General features: G+C 37.7%; 1 protein-coding gene across 13 annotated transcripts in view; it reads left to right on the top strand.

Moving 5' to 3' along the window:
- Positions 1-27,860, top strand: part of ERC1 (ELKS/RAB6-interacting/CAST family member 1) — a 616,103-nt gene that overhangs the window by 119,114 nt on the left and 469,129 nt on the right. For all 13 annotated transcript variants that reach the window (XM_053662643.1, XM_053662623.1, XM_053662620.1 and 10 more), the window contains 2 exons: positions 769-1,185; positions 27,449-27,523. In XM_053662643.1, the coding sequence (XP_053518618.1) occupies positions 769-1,185; positions 27,449-27,523 (492 nt within the window). The remainder of the gene's footprint in view (positions 1-768; positions 1,186-27,448; positions 27,524-27,860) is intronic.

Consider the following 27,860-nt stretch of genomic DNA (forward strand, 5'->3'; position numbering starts at 1 on the left):
TGTTTTAAAAAAAATTCAATCTCAGTCATACCTCAGTTAAAAAATTTTAAGAGGAATAGAATACATGTAATATAGTCTTCTTAAAATTTGTCCTTCAACCATTCTAGTTTTTTAAATAAAATCATTAATTATAATTATTTCTAATGTAACTTTCTAGAAATATTTTTATTTCACAGTAGAGCTTAGATTCAAAACAACTTATAAGTTATTTAGATCCCTGTAAGGCTAGTGTCATCATCAATAAAGTTGAAATAATAGTATATGTATCATAATGAGGATTAAAGGAATTAACACATAAAAAGTGCTTGCCACAGTTTGGCCAAGAAACTACTCATTAAATGCTAGTAGTTATTAAGGTGTAAATTTATTGGTAAAATAAATTTACACATTTTGTTATTTGAAAACTTTTGTGTGTGATGTTTTTGTATTCCTGTGGATTTCCCATGTCTTTTCTCTCCCCTCCCCTCAGTTCTTTGTATTAATACCTATTATTTTGACCAGTATCTTTATTTTGTCAAGGCTTATACAAAGTGAGGAGCTACCTTGTTTCATTTTGGGGATAAACACAAGTTAAAGTACTGATATTTTACAGATTATCTCAGTCATGTTTTAAAAGACAGTGTGAAACAAAATAACATGAATCCCGATTGGCTAAATTCAGGGTTCTGAGAACCCTGGTAGTTACTTTGGGGATCCCCAATGTGCTCTGTTTTTGATGCTTGAGGAGGAAAGCTGATTTGGGATTTTCTTTCTTTGTCTTGCTTCTAGCACATGCAAATGACAATCCAGGCTCTCCAGGATGAATTACGGATCCAAAGGGACCTGAACCAGCTGTTTCAGCAAGATAGTAGCAGTAGGACTGGGGAACCTTGTGTGGCAGAACTGACAGAAGAGAACTTCCAGAGGCTACATATGGAACATGAAAGACAGGCCAAAGAGCTGTTCCTTCTTCGGAAGACTCTGGAGGAAATGGAATTGCGTATTGAGACTCAGAAGCAAACCCTGAATGCCCGAGATGAATCTATTAAGAAACTTTTGGAGATGTTGCAGAGCAAAGGACTTTCTGCTAAGGCTACTGAGGAAGACCATGAGCGAACAAGACGACTGGCAGAGGCAGAGATGCATGTCCACCACCTAGAAAGTCTTTTGGAGCAGAAGGAAAAAGAGAACAGCATGTTGAGAGAGGTGAGTGACCATTTTTTTCAGTTGTTATAACTTACTGTCTTGTTATCTGTGATTAGTCAGCATCTTGGCCTAGATAAATTTATATACTCTACTGAGCTAGTGGAAGGGACTTTTTCTTTGGTACGTAAGTGCTTTGCTGATTTCTGTTCTGATTTGCTCTCTTGTATGAGATGACATTGACTGGTATATGTATACTGGCTTCATGGCTTTCTGGGTCCTTTTTTCCCTTCCTGGTTTCTATAGACTCATTTTGTTGCTAGAGGGGCACAGAAGTTTCTTTACTTGTTACTCATCTTTTGATGTGTTCAGAGATGCACACAACAAAACCAGAAGCAGAGTAGCTAACTATTTCTCAATTTTAAAATATTAATAAAAGAAAAGAAGTGGTAACTTCACTTTAGGTGTGTTATAAAGCCCTTGACAGCAGTAACGAATGCTTGCCTTGTGTTTTCATGGAAGTTGCCTTGCTGCAAAATATATGTGATAAAAATCATTTGCTGCCATGGAGGTACAGTGAGAAGGAATGCTGTATAGGCACAGTATCATTTATCTTTTTAGAGAGTAAGCTCAGACTTCAGCTGACCATTGTGACTGTTGATATTTTTTTACTTTTCTAGATAATGCTTCATTTTAAAAAGGCATAAATGAAGAATTCACCTTACATTGAATTTAAAAAGTTGGTAGCTATAATTCTCTATACGTGGTCAGAGACTTCAGATAACTTTCAGATTTAGATAGGGAAGAAAACAACTTAGAATTGTATTAGTCCAGTGTGGGTGCTTCCTTTTTAAATGAAATTTGAGAAAGGAGGTTGAAAAAAGGGAGTATTCCTCAAATGGCAAAATAACAACTTTAAAATAATACTTCTAAATACAGTGTGCTCCATAATTTTTCCTTTTGCAAAAAAAAGTCTGAAATATTTACTGTGAAAATATTTTTATTTTTGAAAGAGAAATTCACTGTTTCATAAAAACCATTTTTTACACAGTAAATTTATTGTAGTATATGACAGTAAAATTAGAAAACAGGTGCACAAAAACTTAAACCAAGGTATTATTACCTACCGATAACTGTGTTTTCTTTTTGTGTATATTTCCAGACATCTTTATTGTATATACATTCTTTCATTAATTCTATATATTTTTAATTTCTTTTCCTTAAAAAAATTGAAAACTAATTATCAGTATTATCTGATACAACTGTCTGTGATGATAGAAATGTGTGTTGGCTCTTCCCAGTGTGGCAGCCACCAGCCTCACGTGACTGTTTAGCAGTTATAATGTGGCTGGTGTGACTGAGGAGCTGACTTTTAAATTTTATTTAAATGTAAATAATTTAACACTAAATTTAATTAGTCAAATTTAAGTTTAAGTATTTACATGCTGTTAGTGGCTACTGTATTCGTGCAGCTATGCATAATGTAATGTTACCTGTTTTTCTTGATAGTTTATCTTGACCGTCTGTCTTCCTTTGTTAGTACATTAGAGTTTTATAAATTCAGTGTGTAATGTTCCAGTGCATTTATTTGAATATCTTACTGTTAAAAATTTAGATTACTTTTAATTTTTCAGCATTATAAAACAGTGTTGTACTGATCCCTGGACATCATTTTTTAAGGATAAATTCCTGTAAATAAATTCGCTCAAAGAGTGTATATAGTTTTGAAACTTTGAGTAATCTTGTTTTGCAGAGTGATGGAGCAGTTTCTTCTCCCAAGCATATACTATACTGTTAGGATTAATCTTTAGCAATGTATATGTTATGCTCTTCAAATTACCACATCATTATTGCTCTGAACTTCTGTGTTGTAGGCTTATTCTGAGTTTCTTTCAGTGTACTTTAAAACTGAAAGAAACTTTATATTTTAATGAAGTAACTCAGAGTCTGGTCTTAGAACCTTGTTAGAGAAATTATAATAATCTCAAATAGTATGCAACATGAAAACTAAACCAGTATCATAATGGACTTTGAACGTTACATTTTTACTGCTTCTCTTCTGAATATTTCAACCTGTGCCCATTTATTTTTGAGTTTTGGGGTTAATAAATAGTGAATAGTTAAGTATTGTGAAAAGCCACTGTGTTATTCTGGCAGAGAATGATTAGTAATGTAGTAAATTTGAAAAAAGTGATAGAAAAGCCATAAATTTAAGACTGATTTCAAATAACAGGCTCTACAAATAGCAAGTGCCACTTATGTATGTAATGTGGAAAGAAATCCAGGCCTTGTCAATCATACCAATGTGCAGTTTTAGTTGCCATTAATAAAACAGCATCATCTTGTAGGAAATAGTCATAGAAATTAAAAATACTTAAAAGCAAGTAGATGATTGCTTCAGAAACAAATGTTGAGAAAGCTTGTTCTCCTTCCCATTTCTGTTACCATTAAGATTTAACTCAAATTTCAGTTTTCTGTGAAGTCTTGCTTGTGCAGCTTTATATACGTACATAGATGAACCAATCATGTTATAGTATATTCACATATATGTTTCTTCATTGTTCACATAATTTTTTGCATTAAAAGTTTTTGTATTTTAATCTTCATAATGCCAGTGTCTAAAAATACACAGTAGGTACTCAAGAAATATTAGTTGAATAAGTTGAAATACAGGCAAAGAATTTTAAATCTGCACCTTACAGAAAGGGTAGCCTGTCTAGTTTTCTTCCCCCTGGATATTAAAACCTCATGAAAGATAGAAAACAAACTAAATCCCCAACCAGTTTTGTTTATGAGTTTAGGTATAGAAATTACAAATAAAATATTAGCAGATGGAGTCAGCATTGTGATAAAATGATACTACTGTGATCAAAAGGAGTTTATTCTGGGAATGCCAGAATGGCTCAATATTGAAAAGACATACACACAATTAAGAAAAGAGAACCTTATGACATTTGATGACTGTCTCAAAGACTTTTAGACAGAGGTTGCAGACATTTTGATTATAAACTGAACCAGTGAACTAAAAATATGAACTAAATAATAGCTTTACAGCATTATCTAATAAATATAATAAATACTTATTATAAACACAGAACCAGCATCATGCATACTGTGACATACTAGACATGCCCATTAAAGTTAGGAAGAAGACAAAGATGGTTGTATTGTAGCATCCACCAATGCGAGCAACAAATGGCCGGAAGCTTTCAGGAGTTTAAGATGGAACTTTATTGGCCAAAGCTCTACCTGCGCAGGGGCGAACTCTCGGGGTGTCCGGAGAAACGGTGCCCAGAAAGGGCTACAAATGAGAGTCGCGCCTGGCGCTTACAGCCTAGGGTTTTTATTGGGGTGAGCAAACAAGCAAATACAGAAGCAGACGTAGCTGTTAGCAATTGGCTATCCCGAGAGAACGAGAGAACGCACATGGCTATGTTCTCTGCTTGCAACAATGGATACTTTTCTGCAAAGACAAGGTCATGCACAAGGCGGTTTATCTTGTTCAGCACTCTTTGTACTTTTTGTACTTTCTATCTTCCTTGCTGAGACAGTCTGGAGCCTGCCTCGGGTTCCTCTTGGCTACTTTTATCTAATTCTAGGCCTAACAGTATTCATCAGTATTTAACATTATTCTGGAAGTGTTAAACAGTGCAATTAGAATAAGGAAATGGAGTAAATGATATCAGTAATGGTAACAGAAAGGATAAACTTTTTTTGAGGTATAGATAGGAACATTAATGTAAAGATGCCACTTTTCCCCAAGTCTATAAATTCAATGTAACCCCAATGGGAGTGTTCCTGAAACATGATGTGGCAGTTTATTTGTAAGAATGACAACGCAGGAACACTTGGTTAAGCAGATCATGATACTGCATAATATATTTTAAACCCAGTGAAACTGGCACAACAATAGGTAGATCAACGAAACAACAGAATCGAGAAATAATATAGTTTTAAGTATATGATGAATGTCTTGGGATACTGGCCATCCATTTGGAAAACAGGTACATAGTTATATTAATTAAATTTATTTAGTTACAGTAAATTCCAGGTGAAATAAAGAGCTACTTTTAAGAAATAAAAGCAGTGGAAGAAAATGTAAGTAAAAAACTTAAAAATTTTTTTTTTAGATTTTTAAATTTATTTATCTTTAGAGGGGAAGGGAAGGAGAGAAGGAGAGAAATATCAGTGTATGGTTGCCTCTCCTGAGTCCCCTGCTGGGAACTGGTCTGCAACCCAGGCATGTGCCCTGACTGGGAATTGAACCGCAATCGTGTGGTTCACAGGCCCACACTCAATCCACTGAGCTACACCAGCCAGGGCAGTAAAAAACTTTTAATATAATCTTCAGATAGGAAAGACTCTTGTATTGCCATAGCAAGAACCTTAAAGAATTAAATTTGTCTGTTAGAAAATACAATTAACAGGCCATGGCTGGTGTGCCTCAGTGGATTCAGTGCTGGACTGTGAACCAAAGGGTCGCTGGTTCCATTCCCAGTCAGGGCACGTGCCTGGGTTGCAGGCCAGCTCCCCAGTTGTGAGTGCACGAGAGGGAACCACGCATTGACGTTTCTCTCCTTCTCTTTCTCCCTTTACCCTCTGTCTAAAATAAATAAATAAGATCTTTAAAAAATAATATACAGTTAGCAAAATTTGAAATGATAATTTAAGGTAAAGCTTGGTAACAGGTGACTAGACTGATACATAGAGATTGTTCCCAAAGCAGTAAGTTACCACAGGCATTTGGTACCACCTTTTCTTTTTCATTTATTCAAAAAATGTCTGTTCTTTAAATATACAATATATTTAATCTTGGGATAGGGACTGTGTATACATTTTTCACACCAGAACACTTGGTCTGTGCTCTTTTAGAACTTAAAAGTTTAAAAGGAGACAGTAAACTGATAATCAGAAATTTGATGTGAGACAGTAAACTGATAATCATGAGATAAAATAAATGAATTGAGTAGAATCTAATTATTTTGGGGAAGGAGATTTCTGTAAACAGGGTGAGCATCTTTGGGGAGGTGCCCTTTAAAGGGAGATCTGAAAAAAGATGAGGAGACAGTCTTGCTGAGTTTTAGGATAAAATCATTTCATGAACAACAGTTAGTAATTTCAAAGGTGTGATGGGAAATTGTTTTGAACAAACAGAAAGGAGGCTAAAAATTTATTGCATAAGGGGAAGGCTGGCATAAGATGAGAGGTTGAAGAGGTAGCCAGGGCCAGATTCATTCATCCCATTCATCATATATTTATTGGGCACTAACCATGTGCAAAGCACTAGGGAAATAGCAGTGAATAAAAGAAAATTCATGCCCTCTAGGACACAGAGCACTTGTCTTCATGATACTTGCAGATGATGCAACAATTTTATTCAAAATGCAAGAGAAAACTATCCCAGTGTTTAATCAAAATAGTGATAACATCTAGTTTGGCTTTTGAAATTTACTCTGGTTGTGTTGAGAATAAAGGGGAAAGGGATAGTCAAGTAAATAAGGAACTCGAGTGAAAAACTTCGATAGCTCTAATCTAGGTTAGGTGAATGGTGACTTGGAATGACTGTTGTACATTATATCACTAGTGTATCATGAAAGGTAAAAAGAATTCAATGAGTTGGCAATGCCAGAATATCATAGGTTTTACTTATTGGGTCATTGTCCATCTTTTAAAAATCTGTATTTCATCACTTCTAAGACTCTCTAAGTTTCTCTCATTTTAACAATATGACATTGAACCCTTGGTGGCATTTTACAGTCTTTGTGAACAAGGTAGCAGTCCTCCTAAATTTGATGGCCTCTACATTCAAAACATAGTCATGCTGTTCATTTTGTTATCACTTTAGGTGATGGTGTGAGCATCATGATATTTATTGTTGACTTTAATTTGTTTTCGAGTATGTCTTCAGAATATTACACTGAATCAACATTTACTTTTCATTTTTTAAAGTTTATTTAATTATTGTTCAAATACACTTTTCTGTCTTTGACTCCCGTCCCAGCCCACGCCCCAGTGTTCTCCACCCTCCTCCCATTTCCAACCCCCTTAGTTTTTGTTCGTGTGTCCTTTATACTTGTTCCTGTAAATGCTTCCCCCTTTCCCCTGAAATTCCCTACCCTCTGATCACTGTCAGCCTGTTCTCTATTTCAGTGTCTTTGGTTGTATTTTGCTTGCTTGTTTTGTTGTTTAGGTTCCTGTTAAAGGTGAGATAATATGGTATTTGTCTTTCACTGCCTGGCTTATTTCACTCAGCATAATGCTTTCCAGTTCCATCCATGCTGTCACAAAGGGTAGGAGCTCCTTCTTTCTGCTGCATAGAATTCCATTGTGTATATGTACCATAGATTTTGATCCATTCATTTACTGATGGGCACCTAGGTTGCTTCCAGCTCTTGGCTATTGTAAATTGTGCTGGTATGAACATTGGGGTGCATAGGTTCTTTTGGATTGGTGTTTTGGGGTTCTTAGGATATAATCCTAGCAGTGGAATTGCTGGGTCAAAAGGCAGATCCATTTTTAGTTTTCTGAGAAAATTCTGTACTGTTTTCCATAATGGTTGTACCAGTCTGCAGTCCCACCAACAGTGCACTAGGGTCCCCTTTTCTCCACAACCTCTCCAACACTTGTTGTTTGTTGCTTTGTTTATGATGGCCATTCTGACTGGTGTGAAGGGGTATCTCATTGTGGTTTTGATTTGCATCTCTCTGACAGCTAGCGTTATTAAGCATCTTTTCGTGTGTCTCTGGATCCTCTGTATGTCCTCCTTGGAGAAGTGTCTGTTCAAGTCCTTTGCCCACTTTTTAATTGGGTTGCTTGTCTTCTTAGAGTAGAGTCATGTAAGTTCTTTGTATATTTTGAAGATTAAACCTTAGTCTGAGGTATCATTGGCAAATATGTTTTCCCATACAGTTGGTTCTCTTTTTGTTTTAATACTGTTTTCTTTAGCCATGGAGAAGCTTTTAATTTTGATGAGATCCCATTTGTTTATTCTTTCCTTTATATTCCTTGCTCTAGGGGACATACCAGTAAAAATGTTGTTGTGTGAAATATCTGAGATTTTCCTGCCAATGTTCTGCTCTAGGACTTTAATGGTTTCAAGGCTTATATATAAGTCTTTTATCCACCTTGAATTTACTTTGGTGTATGGTGTAAGTTGGTGCTCAAGTTTCATTTTTTTGCACGTAGCTGTCCAGTTCTCCCAACACTATTTATTGAAGAGCTGTTTTTACTACATTTTGTATTACTGCCTTCTTTGTCAAATATTAATTGACTGTAGAGACTTGGGTTTATTTCTGGGCTCTCTGTTCTGATCCATTGGTCTATGTGCCCATTTTTATGCCAGTACCAGACTGTTTTGATTACAGTGGCCTTGTAGAGTTTGGTGTCAGGTATTGTGATCCTTCCTGCTTTGCTCTTCTTTCTCAAAATTGCAACTTCTATTCGGAGTCATTTATGGTTCCATATAAATTTTTAAAATATATTTTATTGATTATGCCACTATAGTTGTACCATTTCCCCCCATTCTCCTTCACCCTGCACACCTCCTCCTACCCACCTTCCCCCCCTTTAGTTCATGTCCATGTATCATAAGTTCTTCAGCTTCTACATTTCCTACACTACTCTTGCCCTCCCCCTATTTTCTTCCCACCGTCTATGCTACTTATTCTCTGTACCTTCTCCCCCGCTCGCCTCCTCCTCTGTTGCTAACCTTCCATATGATCTCCATTTCTGTGGCTCTGCTCCTGTTTTAGGTGTCTGCTTAGTTTGCTTTTGTTTTAGGTGTGGCTGTTAATAACTGTGAGTTTGCTGTCCTTTCACTGTTCATATTTTTTATCCTCTTTTTCTTAAATAAGTCCCTTTAACACTTCATATAATAAGGGCTTGGTGATGAGGAACTCCTGGAACTTGACCTTATCTGAGAAGCACTTTATCTGCCCTGCCATTTTAAGTGAAAACTTTGCTAAATAGAGCAATCTTGGATGTAGGTCCTTGCCTTTCATGACTTGGAATACTTCTTTCCAGCCCCTTCTTGCCTACTCTAAGGTGTCTTTTGAGAAATCTGCTAACAGTCTGATGGGAACTCCTTTGTTAGGTGACTGTCCCCTTATCTCTTGCTGCTTCTAGGATTCTCTTCTTCATTTTAATCTTGGGTAATGTAATTATGATGTGCCTTGGTGTGTTCCTCCTTAGGACCACCTTCTTTGGGACTCTCTGAGCTTCCTGGATTTCCTGGATTTCAGTCCTCTCTTTCATTTCCCACAAGCTGGCACCTTTTCAGTCAGTGCTTTTAGGCTTTATTTCTTATTGCTGGGATCCTGGGTTGTGAGGTCTGTCTTGCTGCCTGTTTTTGCCTAGTTTATCTGCAAGCGAATGGGTGACTGCGGTCAGTCCCTGCCCTCCTGCACTCCCAGGTCTGGCTGCCACTGCCTTTTCCTGCTGTGGTCCCTCTCAGCTGGCCACTTACTCTGTTCCTCCAACCAGTCTGTTTAAATGGTTGTCAGACTTTTGTACAGTTCAATTTTCTGTCTGTTCTGGTTGTGTTATTGTTTCTAAATCTTTATTGTCCTTAATTTTGGTTGTGTGAGGAGGCACAGTATTTCCATCTACACCTCCATCTTGGCTGGAAGCCCATATCAATTTTTGAAGTTTTTGTTCTATGTCTGTGAAATATGCCATTGGTACTTTAATAGGTATTACATTGAATCTGTAAATTGCTTTGGGTATTATGGACATTTCGATGATGTTAATTTTTCCATGAACATGGTATGTTTCCATTTGTTTGTGTCTCCCTTGATTTTTTTTTCTTCAGTGTTGTGTAGTTTTCTGCATACAGGTCTTTTACCTTGTTGGTTAGGTTTATTGCTAGGTATTTTATTTTTCTTTTTGCTACATCAAATGGGATTTTTTCTTATTTTCACCTTCTGCTGTTTCATTGTTGGTATACTAAAACACCTTTGATTTCTGGATATTGACTTTGTATCCCACTGTTCTGCCAAATTCATTTATTAGGTCAAGCAGTTTTTGGTGGAGTCTATAGGATTTTCCATATATACTACCATGTCATTGGCAAACAGTGACAGTTTTGTTTCCCTTTCCTATTTGGATGCATTTTATTTCCTTTTCTTGTCTGATTGCTTTAGCTAAAACTTCCAATACTATATTGAATAGAAGCAGTGAAACTGAACAGCCTTATCTAGTTCCTGATCTTAGTGGAAAAGCTTTTAGTTTTTGCCCATTGAGTATGATGTTGGCTGTAGTTCTCTCATATATGGCCTTTATTATGTTGAGGAATGCTCCCTCTATTTCCACTTTGCTGAGTGTTTTATCATAAATGGGTGCTGTACCTTATCAAATGCTTTTTCCGCATCTATTGATATGATCATGTGATTTTTGTCTTCACTTTTGTTTATGTGATGTATTACATTTACTGATGTGTGATATTGAATCATCCTTGCATCCCTGGGATGAATCCCACTTGGTCATGGTGTGTAATCTTTTAAATGTAGTGTTGGATGTGGTTTGCCAATATTTTGTTGAGGATTTTAGCGTCTATGTTCATCAGCGATATTGGCCTGAAGTTTTCTTTCTTTGTTGTGTCTTTATCTGGTTTGGGGATTAGGATGATGCTGGCTTCATAAAAAGAGTTTAGGAGTCTTCCGTCATTTTGAGGAATAGTCTGTGAAGGATAGGGGTTAGCTCTTCCTTAGTATTTTGTAGAATGCTCCTGGAAAGCATCTGGTCCAGGGCTTTTGTGTGTTGAGAGTTTTTTAATTATTGCTTCAGTTTTAAGTTTTATCTCCTCTTATTGGTCTGTTGAGGCTTTCTGCTTCTTCTTTTTGAGTTTTGGAAGATTATATTTTTCTAGAAATTTGTCTATTTCACCTAGGTTTTGAAATTTTTTTGGCATACAGTTCTTCATAGTAATTTCTTACACTCCTTTGTATATTTGTGGTGTCAGTTGTAATCTTTCCTCTTCCAGTTCTGATTGTATTTACTTGGGTCCTCTCTCTTCTTTTCTTGATGACCCTACTTAAAGCCTTGTTGATTTTGTTTATCTTTTCAGAAAACCAGGTTCAGATTTATTGATCCTTAGAACTGTGCTTTTAGTCTCTATGTCATTTACTTCTGCTCTGATCTTGGTTATTTCCTTCCTTCTACTTGCTCTGGGCTGTCTTTGTTGTTGTTCCTCAAGTTCTTGTAGGCATAGGGTTAGATTGTTTGTTTGAAATGTTTCTGTCTTTTTTAGGTAGGCCTGTATTGCTATGAACTTCCTCTCAGGACTGCCTTCACTGTGTTCCATAAGTTTTGGGTTGTTGTGAGATCATTTTCATTTGTTTCCAGAAATGTTTTGATTTCTTCCCTAATTTCATTCTTGACCCATTCGTTGTTTAATAGCATACCATTCAGTCTCCATGTTTTTGGGTGCTTTGGGTTTTTTTCTTTGGGGTCGGTTTCTAATTTCAATCCCTTGTGGTCAGAGAAGATGCTTGGTATGATTTCAATTTTCTTGAATTTTTTGAGGCTCGTTTTGTGTCCTATCATGTGGTCTATCTTTGAACATGTTCCATGTGCGTTTGAAAAGAATGTGTATTTAGCTTCTTTGGGATGAAGGGCTCTATATATATCAGTTAAGTCCATTTCATCTAGGGTGTTGTTTAATGCCACAATATCTTTGTTGATAATTTGTTTGGAAGATCTGCCCATTTTTGATAGTGGGGTGTTAAAATTCCCAACTATAATTGTGTTGCTGTCAATATCTTTCTTGAAGTACTGTAAGATTTTCTTTATGTATTTGGGTGCTCCTATGTTGGGTGCATATATATTTATGATGTTAATGTCTTCTTGGTGGATTCTTCCCTTGAGTATTATGAAGTGACCTTCTGGGTCTCTCTTTATGGCCATTTTTATTTGAAGTCTATTTTGTCTGATATGAGAATTGCTACCCCGGCTTTTTTTTCTTGTATGTGTGCTTGGAAAATTTGTTTCCAGACTTTCACTTTTAGTCTGTGATGGTGTTTTGTCCTGAGATGGGTCTCTTGTAGGCAGCATATGTGTGGGTCATGCTTTCTTATCCATGCAGCTATTCTGTGTCTTTTGATTGGAGCATGTAATCCATTTACGTTTAAGGTTATTATTGATAGGTACTTATTCATTGCCATTTTCGTACCTGTGTTCCTCTTTGTCTCTGTCTTTTCCTTCCTTCCCTTAAAGCAGTCCTTTTAGTATTTCTTGTAGAGCTGGTTTGGTGGAAGCATATTTAAGTCTTCTTTTGTCTTGGAAGCACTTCATTTGGCCTTCTGTCTTGATTGAGAGCCTTGCTGGGTAAAGTAGCCTTGATTGCAGGCCTCTGGTTCTCATTACTTGGAATATTTCTTGCCATTGTCTTCTTGCTTGGAGTGTTTCCATTGAGAAGTCAGTAGCTAAGCTTATTGGGGCTTTCTTGTATGTTACTTCCTTTTTCTTTCTTGCTGCCTTTAAGATTCTCTCTTTGTCTTGGAATTTTGCCATTTTAATGATGATGGGTCTTGAAGTGGGCCTCCATGAGTTCCTCTTGATTGGGACTCTCTGTGATTCCTGGATTTGTGTGACTTTTTCTGTCATCAAAGCAGGAAAATTTTCATTATTACTCTTTCAAATAGGTTTTCTATCCCTTATTCTTCTTCTTTTCTTTGTGGTATTCCTGTTATTCGGATATTATTATGTTTCATATTGTCTTGCATTTCTCTTAATCCCTCTTCATTCTTTCTGAGCCTCTTTTCATTTTCTTTCTCTTTCTTGGAGTTTTTTTTCTATTTCGTCCTCCAACTCGCTGATCAGAGCTTCTGGTTTATCAATCCTGCTTTTTATTTCTTCTGCTGTGTTCTTCAGTTCAGAAGTAGTATTCTTTATTTCCTCTTGTCCCTTGCTGATAGTTTCTATTTCCTTTTTCATGTTGATATAGTTTGCAGTGAGTTAATTGTAGTTTCCCTCTAGTTTCTGGTAGCTCATTGTGAACTCATTGAACTTCCTGATAACCAGTGCTTTGAATTCAGTATCTAATAGCTGACTTGCCTCTATTTCATCTAACATTCTTTCTGGGGCATCCTCCTTTCCTTTTTTGGGGGGATTGTTTCTTTGTCTTTTCATTGTTTGTGAGACTCTTCTTGTTAGCTTCAGCTTCTTAAATTGATTTGTCGTGGCTCCCTGGGTTTATGGTGTGAAGGTCTGTGGTATAATACCTGTGAGCTTTGGTGGTATAGTCTCCTTGATCTCCTCGGCTCACTGGTCTTGGGCTGTCCTTTAAGTTGGCTCTGTGTTTGTCTTTGGGTTTTGGTTGTTTTGGTGTCTTTCTTTTGTTGGTCCTTCCCACCAGCTGGTTAACCGATGGTCCCTCTGTCCACCACCTGTTGTAATTTGTTGTGGTGGTGAGGGTAGGTTGTATTGAAGCTAGTTCTTCCATGTGTACAAAGTTTTGAGGATTCCCTTTTGCTCTTGTTCATTTGTTTGGAGAAACTGGGTAGTTTCTCCACTCTTTAGTTGTATTTCCAGATAGGTCCTGGATTGAGGTTTGTGTGGTTTCCACTCCCTCCTTCATCTTTTTGTGTTGTTATCTGTTGGTGGTTTCTGTGTTGTTGCGTTTCTTCTTCCAGTGAGTATTTTGGTGTTCACCACTTCCACCTACTCTTTTTTTGTGATCAGTTTGAGGGGAAGGCAAAATGGTTTAAGAAAGCAGGAGAGTATTCTGTGATATTTACAGTAGCATCCGGCAGAGAAGCCCTAGGAGATCCTTTGGCTATGTATAGTGTTAACCGTGATCTTCAACCTTCAACCCATTTAGCCACTTTTAAAAAAGGAACGAAAGAAGATGAGACTCTTGTTGGGGAGGGAAGGATTGTGAGTTGGATCTCGAAAGCAGTGAGGTTGTGGGAGGTCAGATTCTGAGGTAAAGTGAGAGTAAAGGATCGTAAATAGTTGTAGTGTGTGAGAGAATAGAATTAACCAGTATAGTAATAGAGTTCAGAAAAATGTGAAGTGAAGATGTGGGAGGGGTGTTGTGATGTATTTACAATTGTATGGAACAGCTAGTATTTACTATAATATTAGAGCAACAATCATATGACAGACTCTATGTGATCATATAACAAGAATAGGGAGTACAGGACCTTGAGTAGTGTGCTGAAGGAACACAAGTGACGTGAAGGGCAGTAAATTAGCAATACACTGTGGAAGAGAGAACAGGGGAAACCTGTCAAATGATACAATATAACCAGCCAAGGCAAAGAAGAGTGTACAGAAAGAAGAGTAATACAAAAATACTATTAAAATAAAGATGTAAGAGTAGTGAAAAATAATATGAATATACAGTAATTTGTAGTTTCTTTGCAATAGCAAAGTGAAATTCATCTCACTGTCTGAACTGTTGGGATGTCCCCTCTTTGGATCCAACTCTGGTCCTTTTAGAGTTCCAAGTTTTTTGTCTCACTTGCGGGTAAAAAAAAGGCAGGAGGAGGGAGGAAGAAATCAAATTGGAAGGAAAGGAAGAAGGAAAGAGAGGAAAAAGGTATTGAAAGATAAAACAATAATAAAAGTTAAAAAAAAAACACACCTCTTGTTGGTTTCAAACTGGACAAACTGGTTTTTCTTGTCTTGGTGGCTGCCGCAGGCTGACAGGGGATTGGTGTGGTGTTTGTCCCTTCCTGATGTGTGCTCAGGCAGTCTTGCAAGCACCCTCCCAAGAGCTGGCCTGGCGTCTCTCCTGGGCACCTTACGTGGGGGGATCCAGTTCTTCAGAGTTCTCTTCCCTGGTATTATTGCTGTGGGCTGGGGTCCGGGCGCGCATGCTTGGCCAGGCTGCCTTGGTCAGGCTGCTTCGGTCTCCTGGGTTTGGGGGTGAACCCTTCTTAGTCCTATGGGGGAACATAGGGCCTTCTATGTAACTTCTGGATTGATTCCCGGCGGTAGGGAGTAGGCTCAGCGGCTGTTGCAGGAGAATCCCATGAACAGTTTTACTTTTTGAGAAATTCCTGCTACTCAAGTCTGCTGTTTAGTGTAGCCCAATTCTTCAGCCAGACCGGTGACTATAGGGTCAGTGTGCGTCACTGCGAGGCTCTCAGCTCTCTCAAGCTGGGAACCACAGACTCTGTGGGTGATCATGGCCCTTGTGTTTTGCCTCTTTGTCCTTATTCCCCTTTCTGTAACTTCAAGCAACTAGGCCTCTCCTGGTGCTGTTCAAATCCTGCTTGGCTGGGGAGAAAGGGAGTAGTTGACCCATCTCTCTCCCAGGGACTTGCCCCGCTCCCAAAGAGTATGTGGTAGACCCAGCACCAGAGGGGGTGCCGGGCCTCAGGCTACAGCCACCCTTGTCCCTGCACTGGTCCCTGGGACCTTATTGGTCTGCAGCACTCTCCTTGCCGTCTGTTTTTTCAGTGTCTGCTACAGTTTTTGGTCTCTTATTTTCCTATATGCTGGGGTACTGTTGGCTGTTTGCTCTGTTCCTCTGTAGATCCGCCAGGTTTTTTTCCCTCATGTAGGGGGAAGTGGAATCTGCTCCCTCCTACTCCATTGCCATCTTCCAAGATGCTGAATCAACATTGAAAGAAAAAGTTATTGGTATGGAGAAAATCATAACAAATAATTCAAAATGACACGTGATTTAACTATGGCTAAATAAGTAAAAAAGAACTCTTACAATCAGTATAAAATATAAATTCTGAATAATAAACCTTTGTGTCCCTATTTATTTAGAGGCATTTCCTCCTTTTCTTTCTAGCACATAGAACAATGGGTATGTTTTAAAATCAATGGCATCTCAGATTTGATGAACTATGGTAACATTAAAATGACATTTATATCCAGTAACATTTATGATTAGTTTGTTCTTTTGTGTATGAACATGATTCTGTAGATAAGAGGTGAATACCCCAGAAATCAAATAAGAAAAAAGTAAATTAAGTATTCTTTTTTTGTACTGAAATTACATTATGTGACTACTTATTGTTAGATTTTACATTACTTACTATAGTACCTTTTTTTTGATTGATAGAAGAATGAAGACATCTATTGGACAAATATTGAATTACAGGCAAGACTTGGTTAGTGCTTGGTGCTTGTGCATATAGAGTTTTAACAAGTTTTGGAGGTGATTTTGTTATACACCACAGTCTGAGACTAGAATTTTTGGCAGGACATCACCTAAGTAGGCTATGGAATTTTTGGATCTACATTTCATATGCATATCAAGTATTGTGTATAGGCCAAAAAGTAATTTATTTCAGACCTACATGTGCTCCTATTTTGAAAAATATAGGTACTATATGATGAATACAGTATGATTTTGCTTTAAAATATTATTACACTCATGCTAGTTCTTTGTCTCTAGATATTTTGGTCAACGAATCTTGCTAACACAACCGCTGTCATGTTAGGGTTCACAGAAATGTTTGAGGTTAAAAGTCTTTACTATTCGACTGGATTCAAGGTGAGGATTCCTGAATCTTAACTAGCATGTCTGATGAATGCCTGTCCATATCATTAGCATTTGTAAAATATAACTAGAGGAGAGGGAAGGGAAAAAGTTAATAGGGATATGTATAGAAAAAAAATAGAAATGATGAAGAATAGGAAGAATTAGAAAAGAAAAAGGAGTTCCCTAATTAGTTTGCTTTTTTGTAGTGATTTTGGAAAAGGAGTATTTTACTTATTCATATTGTTTGTCCTCTCATGTTTTTGTAATTTATTCCTCATTTCCATTTTGACAGAAGATATGCTTTCTCAGATGAATGCCATTAGAGATGGTAAAAAGCTAAAGGACAGTGCTGTCTCACCTTGGCTAAAGTACAGAAAAAATAGTGAGGATTCTTTTTGTTTACCTTTCCCTTTTTCTTTATTTCTGTCTTCTCTTTGTTGTGAGTTTAGTAACCTAGAACTTGGAGGACTGAATCTATGAAAGGACTTCAAGAGCAGTCGGGAGCTTCTACCCTTGAACCCAGGGTTTTAGAGGCTGATACCTGAAACTTAAAGAAAAGACATTTCAGACATAAGTAGGACTTCTTAATCACAAATAATCCTTTCTCTCAGTAGTGTAAGTAAAACTTGACTTATTTTTTAAAAGAAATTACTAAAGAACATGAAATAGAAAATTTTGTTTCTAACTCTAGATAAGTCATTATTCTTTAGTAAGTTAGTGAGAGGAAATGAACACATTTTCTACTGTCTGCCACAGTTGACAGTGTAACAAGAGCCAGATAATTTTACCTGTACTTTAAACTTATTTGAATGAAAATTTTCAGGCCAAAAGGAATGAAATGAAGTGAGCAAATAGCATATTCTACTTCTTGCATTTGTTTGAATAGTACATTCATTTCTATTTCCAGAGTGTTTTCTCTTTATTAATAGTTCATGATTCAGAGGCTTGATGTGCTCATTGGGAAAGGGGAGTTTTATCAGCTCATTGACTGCAAGATGTGTTCATAATAATCTTTAATGTGTAGGCCTCTGAATGGAAATTTGTTATGAGCAATAGGTTTTAAAATGTCTTAATAGGAAAGCTTTATGCCTACATAGTTCAAAATGCATCCTAGTCCCTTAGCATAGGAGGATTTTTTTATTCAAATGGTTTCTGTTTTCTTTATCTTTTGCTTACATGCTTACTAGGGTTTAGAATGAAATTTTAATAATTTTACCTTAGTGCATTTGGAAATTTACCTAATTTTGAACTAGATAATGGGATAGAGGTCAAATTAAATTAGTTCAGTATCTGGGTGAGTTCTGACCAAGACAGAGGCATAGGTAGAAACCCTCACTTCCTCGAACAACCAAAAGGAGGATAACAACTAATCCACAAACTAATAAACAACCAGAAGTGCCAGAAAATCAAAGTGCATGGAACTCTGACAACTAAAGAATTAAAGAAACGGTCAACCAGACCAACCAGATCAGTAGTAGGGAGATGGGGAGCCAGGTGGGTGGAAAGAATCCATGGCAAGGTGGTAGACCATGCTGATGGGGCTGGTTGAACAGGAAACTAAGACTCAGAGGTGGTAGTGCACTACAGCCGGGGTTGCCACAGTGGGAGAAACCCCCAGTCTTACTTGAGAGTTTGTTGGAAAGTGGGGCTAGAGTGAAGCAAGTGAGCCACATTGTTCCCTCTCCCTCCCCCCCCACTTGCAGCACAACAACGAAGCAAGAGGGTTGCCTCACCCTGGTGAGTACCTAAGGCCCCACACCCTTCCAACTTAATAGGTGTGCCGAGACACAGAAATATGGCCCAAATGAAAGAACAGAGCAAAACTCCAGAAAAAGAGCTAAGTGATGAGGAGATAGCCAGCCTATTAGATGCAGAGTTCAAAGCCCTGGTAATCAAAATGCTCATAGAACTGATTGAGCTTGGTCACAAAATGAAAGAACAAATGAAGGCTACCCAAAGTAAAATAAAAAAAATATATACAGGGGAGCAAACAGTGAAAGCAGGGAAACCGGGATGCAAATCAACAATTTGGATCAAAAGGGAAAAATAAATACTCAACTGGAACAGAGTGAAGAAACAAGAATTTGAAAAAATGAGGAGCTGTTTGGGAACCTCTGGGGCAACTTTAAACATTCCAATACCTGAATTATAGTGGTGCCAAAAGGAGAAGAACAAGAGCAAGAAATTGAAAACTTATTTGAACAAATAATGAGGGAAAACTTCTACAATCTGGCAAAGGAAATTGACTTCCAGGAAGCCCAGAGAGCCCCAAAGAAGGTGGACCCAAGGAGGAACACACTAAAGCACATCATCATTAAATTACCAGGATTAAAGATTAAGAGAGAATCTTAAAAGCAGCCAGAGAAAAGGACACAGTTACCTCCAAAGACATTCCCATAAGACTCTCAGCTGATTTCTCAAAAGAAACCTTGCAGGCAAGAAGGGGCTGGAAAGAAGTATTCCAAGTGAAGAAAGACAGGGACCTACATCTAAGATTACTCTCTCCAGCAAAGCTATCATTTAGAATGGAAGGGCAGATAAAGTGCATTCTAGATAAAGGTCAAGTTAAAGGAGTTCATCATTACCAAGCCTTTACTGTATGAAATGTTAAAGGGAATTATCTAAGAAATTGAAGAAGATCAAAACTATGAACAGTAAAATTACAACAAACTTACAACTATCAACAACTGAACCCTAAAAGAACAACAAAAAACCCCAACAAAGACAAATACTGAAGAAACAACTAGAACAGGAGCAGAATCAGAGAAATGGAGATCCTGTGGAGGGTTTTTAGTGGGGAGGGAGAGGGGAAGAATGGGGGTGAAAGGTACCAGGAATAAGAAGCATAATTGATAGGCATAAAGTAGATGGGGAGAGGTAAAGAATGGTATAGGAAACAGAGAAGTCAAAGAACTTATATGTACAACCCATGGACATGAACTAAGGTGGGGAATGCTGGAGGGTTGGGGAGTACAGGGCAGAGGGAGGATAAAGGGGGAAAATTGGGAAAACTGTAATAGCATAATTAGTAAAATATACTTAAAAATTAGTTCAGTATCTGAATTATGAGGTATTTCAAATAAATGCAGTTTTAATATTTTTCAGGTGGATACAGAAATACCAAATGAAAAATGCAAACTGTAGGTTACAAGATTTTATTAATAAAGATTATTTGTAATTAGCAGTATTCATTTTAGTTTATACATTTCAAAGTTTTATACTCATCTCTTGAACAAATATAATTGAATATCTACTGTGTACCCAGTTGATTACCTTGTTTGCAGTGTGGAGAATTGAGTAAATGTAGACAGACTAGAGGCTGGGAGGAAGCTGATGAGTTATTTGTTTTTACTCAAGTGAGAGATTATTGTGGCCTGAACTAATGTATTCAGATTTTTGTCATGGATTAATGTGTTCTGGAGTTTACTGTCTTCCTTAGTGAAGTGTTTTGTCTTGTAAGAGTTCATGTAATTGTGAATAAACTTGATCCTGTGAGGCTGGTATTTTCTCCTGCCACCTCAACCCCCATAGTTTTTTTTAGTCAGAGGTTTTGAGGCTTTATTTCCCTGCATTGGAACCCTGGGTTGCATGGTCTGTCTTGTTCCCCAGTTGTTCCTTCCACTCCAACAGCCGCTGCTTTGGTCTCCAGCTGCCACCTTGCCCTGAGTTCTCTCCACCCTGGCTACCCATCTCCGCCCTTTCTATTGGTCTGGATGTTTCTTTTTTAACTCCTTGGTTGTCAGACTTGCATGCAGTTTGATTTTCTGGCAGTTCTGGTTGTGCTTCTGTGTTTAAATTTGTTGTTGTCTTTCTTTTGGTTGTGTGTGGTTACAGAGTTTATTTACCTACACCTCCATCTTGGCTGGAAGTCCCAATTGTGTTGATTTTTTAGGGAGTCAGAAGTAAATGGGAAACTGACTGAAGCATTTAAAGGAAACCAGTACCATAATTTGTTGATGCTCTATCAAGATTACCACAGTGCTGTCTTGAAAATGGACAAAGGAATTGGAAGAAAAGTAACTAGAGGCTATTGTGGTTATCTAGTCTTAAACTAGACTAGAAGTGGAGTGAAATGGATAAATTCTGGAAATATTTCGAACATAGAACAGTTAGGACCTGCTTTTGATTTGCTAGTGGGAAATGAAGATCTGGGAGGAATAAAAAAAGACACTGGTGTTTGGCTTGAGCCACTGGGAGGCAGTGCTATATTTAACCAGATGAGGAAGTCTCATCTTTCATAAGACTTACCAAATTCAAAGAGGTGATGATCAAGAGGTGGGTTTTAGTTATGATAAAATATGTTTGAATTCCCTATTAGATATATAATGAGAAATGGCAAAAGAGCTGTAAGATATATGAGTCTTGAAATCACAGCAGAAGGCAGGCCTAGAAATTTATTAGTAACTTAATTGAATTTTAAACAATGTAGTAGATTAGAGAGTTTAAATGAAATGGAAGAACGGGTTTAGGACTGATTCAGTGGTCATTATAGTACTTAGAGGTCTAAGTTAGAAGCAAGAGCTTGCTAAAGAAACAGAAGGAACAACTAGAAAGATCGAAAAAGAGTGTGGTGTCTTAATAGTCAAGAGAAAACCTGTATGTAGAAGGGAGTGGTCCACCTCTTTGAATGACTCAGAGTTCTAGGAAGATGAGGGCAGAGAAGTGTCCATTGGGTTTGGTAACCTGGACTTCATTGTTGAATTTTGATGAGTTGTTTGAGTGGAGAGATGGTGAAAGATGCCAGGTTAATAAAGGGGTCTTGTATGTCTGAAGTATTTTACAGTTAGAACAGAAGAGCAAATGGGCAGTGAAGAAAAAGCTGGTGTAGACCAGCAGTCTGAAGGATGGGATATTTGTACACTCAAATATACTGGGGTATTTGACATGTCAGGACAATTCCAGATTCTCAGTTTCCATTTTTCCTCACAAGTTGCACTTTAGGTGGCTGAGAACATGCCTTTGAATTCTTTTTTCTCTTTCCCTTTTACAGTTGAACTTTGTCCACTCTAACTCCTACTCAGTCTTCAGCTCTTAATTATTCCTTAGGGAACTTATCAGGATCTCTAAAATTGATCAATATCTATCATGTTTTTCTCTTATGGGCATTTTTCTTCATAGCACTTTATATAATATGTAAAGTAATATGCTACTAGAAAATGATAAATGCTAAGAAAAAAGTAGAACTTGGTCAGGGAGATTGGAAGTATGTGTTAGAGGTGAATTCCAATTTCAAACAATAAGAATAGGCGTCTTTGAGAGTTTGACTTTTGAGCAGACTTAAATAGTTAAGGGAAGAAGAGAATCAAGCAGAGGAAACAATGAATGTGAAGGCTTTAAGTTGGGAACAGACTGTCATATTGAGGAAAAGCAAGGAGGCCTGTATGTCTGGAAACCAAGGGGAAGAGAATAGTAAGAGTTGAAGCCAGGCAAGTGACGGGGACAGGTCTCCTAGGCCTCCTAGGCCAGCATAAAGATGTGACTTTTGCTGAGTGAAGTGAGGAGCTTTTGACAGTGTCAAGCATGTTTGACTTCCGTTTCAGAAATACTCTAGCTGTTCCTATTGTGCACTGGGAAGTCAACTTTGGGAGACTGTTGCTGTAATCCAGGCCAGAGATTATGGTGACTCAGATTATTATGTCAGTGAGGTAGTAAGTTGTGAGTTTCTGGAGACATTTTAAAAGTAGGAAAAACAGGATTTCCTGATGGCTTGGATGCAGGTGTAAGAAAAAGGAGACTTCTAAGTTTTTGGCCTAAACAACTAGGTAGACACATACCATTAATCATGATGGGACAGATGGAGCAGGTTTAAAGGGGAGAGATTAGTAGCTCAGTTTTAGATGTATTAACAATGTGATATATATTAGATATACACATGAAGATACTAAGGAGGCAATGGATTTTAGCAGGAGGTGAATCTTGAGAGTTATTATTAAGTGGGCAGTGTTGAAAGTTATGAGACTGGATAAGAATACCAAGGGAATTAGTAAATTGAAGAGGACTAAGGATTGATGCCTGGGGTACTCATAAGGAGTTAGGCAGAAAAGGTATCAGTAACATAGGAGGAAAAAACTAGTATCATGTCTTGGAAGCCAATGGAAGAGAGTATAATAAGGAAGAGGGATTGAGTGACTGTCACATGCTGCTCATAGATCAAGTAAGGTGAAGAGTGGGGATGAATCATAGCCTTTAGCAATGTGGAAGTCATTGGTGATTCTAATGAGTTATTATGTGATTATTTGATTAAAATTTATTTTTTCATGGTAGACTAAAATTTTATGATAAAAGAGATCAACTTTGTTATTTCTCACTATTTATCTCCCAAATTTGGCATAGTTCCTGATATGAACAAATGAATGAATATGTAGGTCCCAGAATCCCTAGGTGGGCTATAGAACTGGGTCAGAAGTTATATAGGTAAATACAGTGCCTCACCTCAGTCATGTTCTTTTATTGGTTTGGTGAGGAGAGTGCTGCTGTTGGTAAAGGGCACAGGCATAGTGGGTTGTTCCTTTGATATCACTGACACTGCTCACAACCCCTGGAACTTCTGCCATTCCTGAGTCTGGAAGCTTGAGGTAACTGCTGCCTCTGCTACTCATTGCTGGAATTGTCTCTAAATGTTCATGTTACTGTTTCTTTATGTTTTAAGATTCTGATTCAAAGTAAGTGATGTGTGTGTCTGATTGGGGTGATCAGGTAGGTCATGTGTTTGAACTTTAACTGCGAGAAAGGTTGGGAAAACAAGTATGTGGGAGGTAGACTCTGCCTTAAAATGTGGGGTCTCAAATATAGAATGGAGGTCAAATATCACACGGCAGGAGTGTGATAGATGTCTGTTCACTGTAGGGCTAGAGAGTAGATTTGCAGGTTATCCTTAGAAGGGTTGGATCTGTGGGATTCGGGGAAAAGGCTGCCTTGGAGGGTTGCATGTGTAGGTTGTTCACTGAATAAGAGCTACCTGCTGGTGGATAAGTGGGGCTCAAAATTTAATACATGTGTCATGGTGAGGTTGCATCTACCCCAGAGGTGGTACTTTTCTCTGATTCACATTAAGTTACTCTATGGGCTAGTGGAGGCTCTGAGTTGGGGCTGTAGGATTGAAAAGAATTCCAAGGAAATGTGAGTCTGTGGATAGGATAGGGAAAGGAGCAGAGACTATGTGTTTAGAGCTAGGATAATTCTGTAATGGAAGCCAGTCCAATTTTTTGGTTTGTTTTTAGATTAATTTTTTAAATTTTTATTGTTGTTCAAGTACAGTTTTCTGTCTTTTACTCCCATCTCAGCCCACCCCAAGCCCTCCCTACCGCCTTCCCATTTCCACCCCCAGCTAGTTTTTGTCCATGTGTCCTTTATACTTGTTCCTATAAACCCTTCCCCTTTTTTCTGCCAGTCCAAAGTTTTAAAGATGTTCTATTCTTAAATCCCAATATGGTAAAAAAACAAAAAGAAAAGAAGAGAAAAAGTCACCTCCTAGATGGATTTCTGAGAGAATGTGGACTATTAGATTTAGAAACAAGAAGGTCCTTTATTTGATATTGTAAAGGATGTGGTCTAGTAGAGTGCTGAAGATGGAAACCAACTGATAATTTATTCATTTATTTATTCATTACTTCATCCAACAAAAGAGAATGGATGTGGAGGAGAAATAGTTTAAAAAATATATATTTTATTTATTTATATTTAGAGAGAGGGGAAGGGAAGGAGAAAGAGAGGGAGAGAAACATCAATGTGTGGTTGCCTCTCATGTGGCTCCCACTGGGGACCTGGCCCAAAACCCAGGCATGTGCCCTGAGTGGGAATCGAACCAGCAACTCTTTGGTTTGCAGCCCGCAATCAATCCCCTGAGCCACACCAGCCAGGGTGAGAAATGGTTTTTAATGATGGCTTACATGTCTGACAGTGTCTGAGGAATACAAAAGACAGTTTTTACCTTGAAAGCGTCCACAGTCTGGTATGTTAGAGAAGATTATTTCCAATATAGTGTAGTAAGTGTTAAAGGATAGCTGTGTAGCATTCTGTATGAGAAATAAGAGGACAGGAGTAGGAAGGGGTTAAAAGATTCCTTCTTTACCTAATTCTTGAAAATTTGGTAGCCATTCTTGTTCATTCATTTGACATTCATTTTTTATTTTTATTAATTTATTTTTTAAAAAGATTTTATTTATTTATCTTTAGAGAGGAAGGGAAGGAGAGAAGGAGAGAAACATCAATGTGTGGTTGCCTCTTGTGAGTCCCCTGCCGGGAACTGGCCTGCAACCCAGGCATGTGCCCTGACTGGGAATTGAACTGCGATCATGTGGTTCGCAGGCCCATACTCAATCCACTGAGCTGTGCCAGCCAGGGCTTGACATTCATTTTGTAAATATCTGTTAAGCACTTAACCAATGTGCCAGCTACTATTGTAGGCCCTTTGGATTCATCAGTGAATGAAAGAAAGAAAGATACTGTCCCTCATGGAGCTTACATTCTTAGGGAAATAGAAAATAAATAGAACACATAACAAGTAAACAATACAAACTATGATAGAGGATATGTGCTATAGGAAAAAAAGTAGAGTAAGCTAAAAGGGAAAGGACATATGGGTTCTTCTGTCAGTTTTAAGTTTTAAAATAGGATAGGTTACATTGAGAACACTAAACATTAATTTTTTAATGGAAAATTTCAAAAAAGTGAGAATAGTACAATGAATCTCAATATAGTTATTACTCAGATAAACTAGTTATCAAAATTTTGCCATACTTCTTCATGTATCCCTTTTCTCTTTTCCTTCTTTTCTTCACCAAAGATTTTAAAGCAAATTCTTGACATACTCTAATTTACCTCTACAGTCTTTAGTATGCATCTCTAAAATATATGAACATTTTCTTGTATAATCACAATGTGATTATCACAACTAATAAACCTGATAACATGGAAGAGGTATTTGAGCCAAGACTTGAAGGAGAAGAGAGCTTAGGCAACAAAAACAGCTGGTTAAAGGCCCCAAGGAACTGGAGAATGCCTAGCATATTTGAGGAATAGCAAGGAGTCTGGCGTGGTTGAAGCATAGTGACCGAGGGAAGAGTGGTAAGAGGTGGGGTCCTGTAGGAAGGACTGTAGCTCTACTTTGAGCCAGATGGGGAGGTTTGACAGGGTTTTGAGCAAAGGAGTGGCAAGATCCACTCCCTTGTTTATGTTTGAAAGGGGCACTCTGAGTGCTGTCTTGAGAATAGACTGCAGGGAAGCAAGATAAAGAGTCCGGAGCTTGATTAGGAGGAGATTGTTGGATTAAAAGGTGTATTTTTGTTTGTGGCTTACTCTGTGGGGTAGCAGTGGAGACGTCAAGAAGTGCTTGGATTTTAGACATGTTTTGAAGGTAAGGTTAACTGGATTTCCTCACTGGCTGTGGCTTGGTAGAGAAAGGAAAGCATTGAGAAGACTCATTGACTTTTGACCTGAGTAACTGGAAGGACGGAGCAGGTTTATGGAGCACCACTGGAGTTTAGTCTTGGGCATGTAGAGTGTGAGGTGTTTGTTAAACATACAAGTGGGATATATGGGGTCCAGCAGAAGTCAGGCCTGTGTGAGTGTGGTTGGTAGAGTAATAATACGGGTGTAATGATTTATAGTTTTAATTTAAACATTGCACCTAAAATGTCATATGGGGTGCTCAAGTGTGATATTGTGATGTTACAGAATAACAAAGGGGTGTTATTTGTGCCAGACCCTGTATGTAAGGCTTCAGCTAAGAAGAGAGTTAGCAAAAAGGGTGGTGTGTATTAATAGTGATCTGTGCCTTAGTATCAGCAGCCAAATGGGACATGTGTATGTTCAGAAATTGTTGGTGTTTAAACTGTTGACTGCTTATAAGTTAGAACTTTTGTCAGTTCATTATGACTACTCTTTCAGGAAGAGGTAATTCAGTGAACTTTTCAGTTCTGTTTTCTGTTTCTCTCAAACCGTTCTTCCTGGTCAGGCAAGAATGAATTAATTAGATGAAAGGTATAATTAAAGTATTATACATTTCTTTTTATTATGGTTAAGCACTTTCAGCTGGAAAGTATTCATTTGTGTATTCTTTGGGGTCACTAGCTTCTGTCCCAGGCTACTTTGGAAGTACTGACTAACTCAGAGACATTTTCAAAATAGGACAAGAAAAATAGCCCAAGGTGTTCTGGTAATTTCAGGTGATGTTTGGAGAATCTAATTGTGATATTTCTACCATCACCCCCTTTCTTACAAAAGCTAGCTCACTAAAATTTGGATTGAAAAATATCCATGTTTTTCTGACATTTTTCAAACTTGAACTATTTCAGAAACTTGTTCAGCAGTCTTACCTTCTTTTTCTTTCCACTTGTAGCTCCACTAACTGAAGGCAGATTTTCATCATAGGTAGCCAGGTGGTTGCTGCCCTGGTGGTGCGTGCTTTGCAAAGGATGTTGTCAACATGAGAGCTCTCCTAAGTAGCTTTGTGCAGTGCAGATGGATTGTGACTGCTTTTCTTTATCTCTTTTAAAAGGGAATATTTCTAATTCCCTTTTTTGGATTATTTGGAGTTGGTTATATTCCTTGTATCTCTTGGAGTCATGTGGAGATTGACATGCAAACCTGGAGATGTCCTATAATTTTAAGTGTTGTAGTAGCTGGGGTCTGTGTGACTAATTGCAAATGACTAGGTGTTCACACTGGGGCCTTCTTATGCTTTCTGAGCCTGAATGTAGTCTGTGGCATACCTGTTTCACAGAGAAAGGTCAGGGAAACAGAGAGGGATTGGGGTGTCTCAGAAGACTGGGATGATCATCTTTTGTACACATTTATTCCTTCTCCTCCCACCTGTCTTTTTAAATGAGAGTGGAAAAGAGGGCACTTACTCTTTTTTTTTGTTGTTGTTCTCTTGTATAGGAGATGCATCGGAGATTTGAGAATGCCCCTGATTCTGCCAAGACAAAAGCTCTGCAAACTGTTATTGAAATGAAGGTAAGAATCTAATAATCTTGTGAATCAATACACATGTAAATGATTATACACTGTCCTGTGGGAGTTTTAGGAAGTGGTATATAATAATATTTTACTCATTTTGTAAATTAAAAAGACTTAATGAAAATGGTACTTTAAAAGAACTTCAGTCTCAGTTCCTTTTAATTGTAGCGCATAACTCATGTTGGACCAAAGGGTTGTCCAACAATTTCTTTAAGTCAGCTGTCTTCAGATCTTTTGATCTCAGGAACCCTTTATAATCTTAAGACGACATGCTCATTTCCTTGACTTTAAAGAAAATGTCTGCTAAATATGAAGTCTGAGTATAAACATAGTC

This window comes from Artibeus jamaicensis, unplaced genomic scaffold, assembly GCF_021234435.1.
Source record: "Artibeus jamaicensis isolate MK-2021 breed Jamaican fruit bat unplaced genomic scaffold, CSHL_Jam_final contig_1028, whole genome shotgun sequence".
Taxonomy (NCBI): domain Eukaryota; kingdom Metazoa; phylum Chordata; class Mammalia; order Chiroptera; family Phyllostomidae; genus Artibeus; species Artibeus jamaicensis.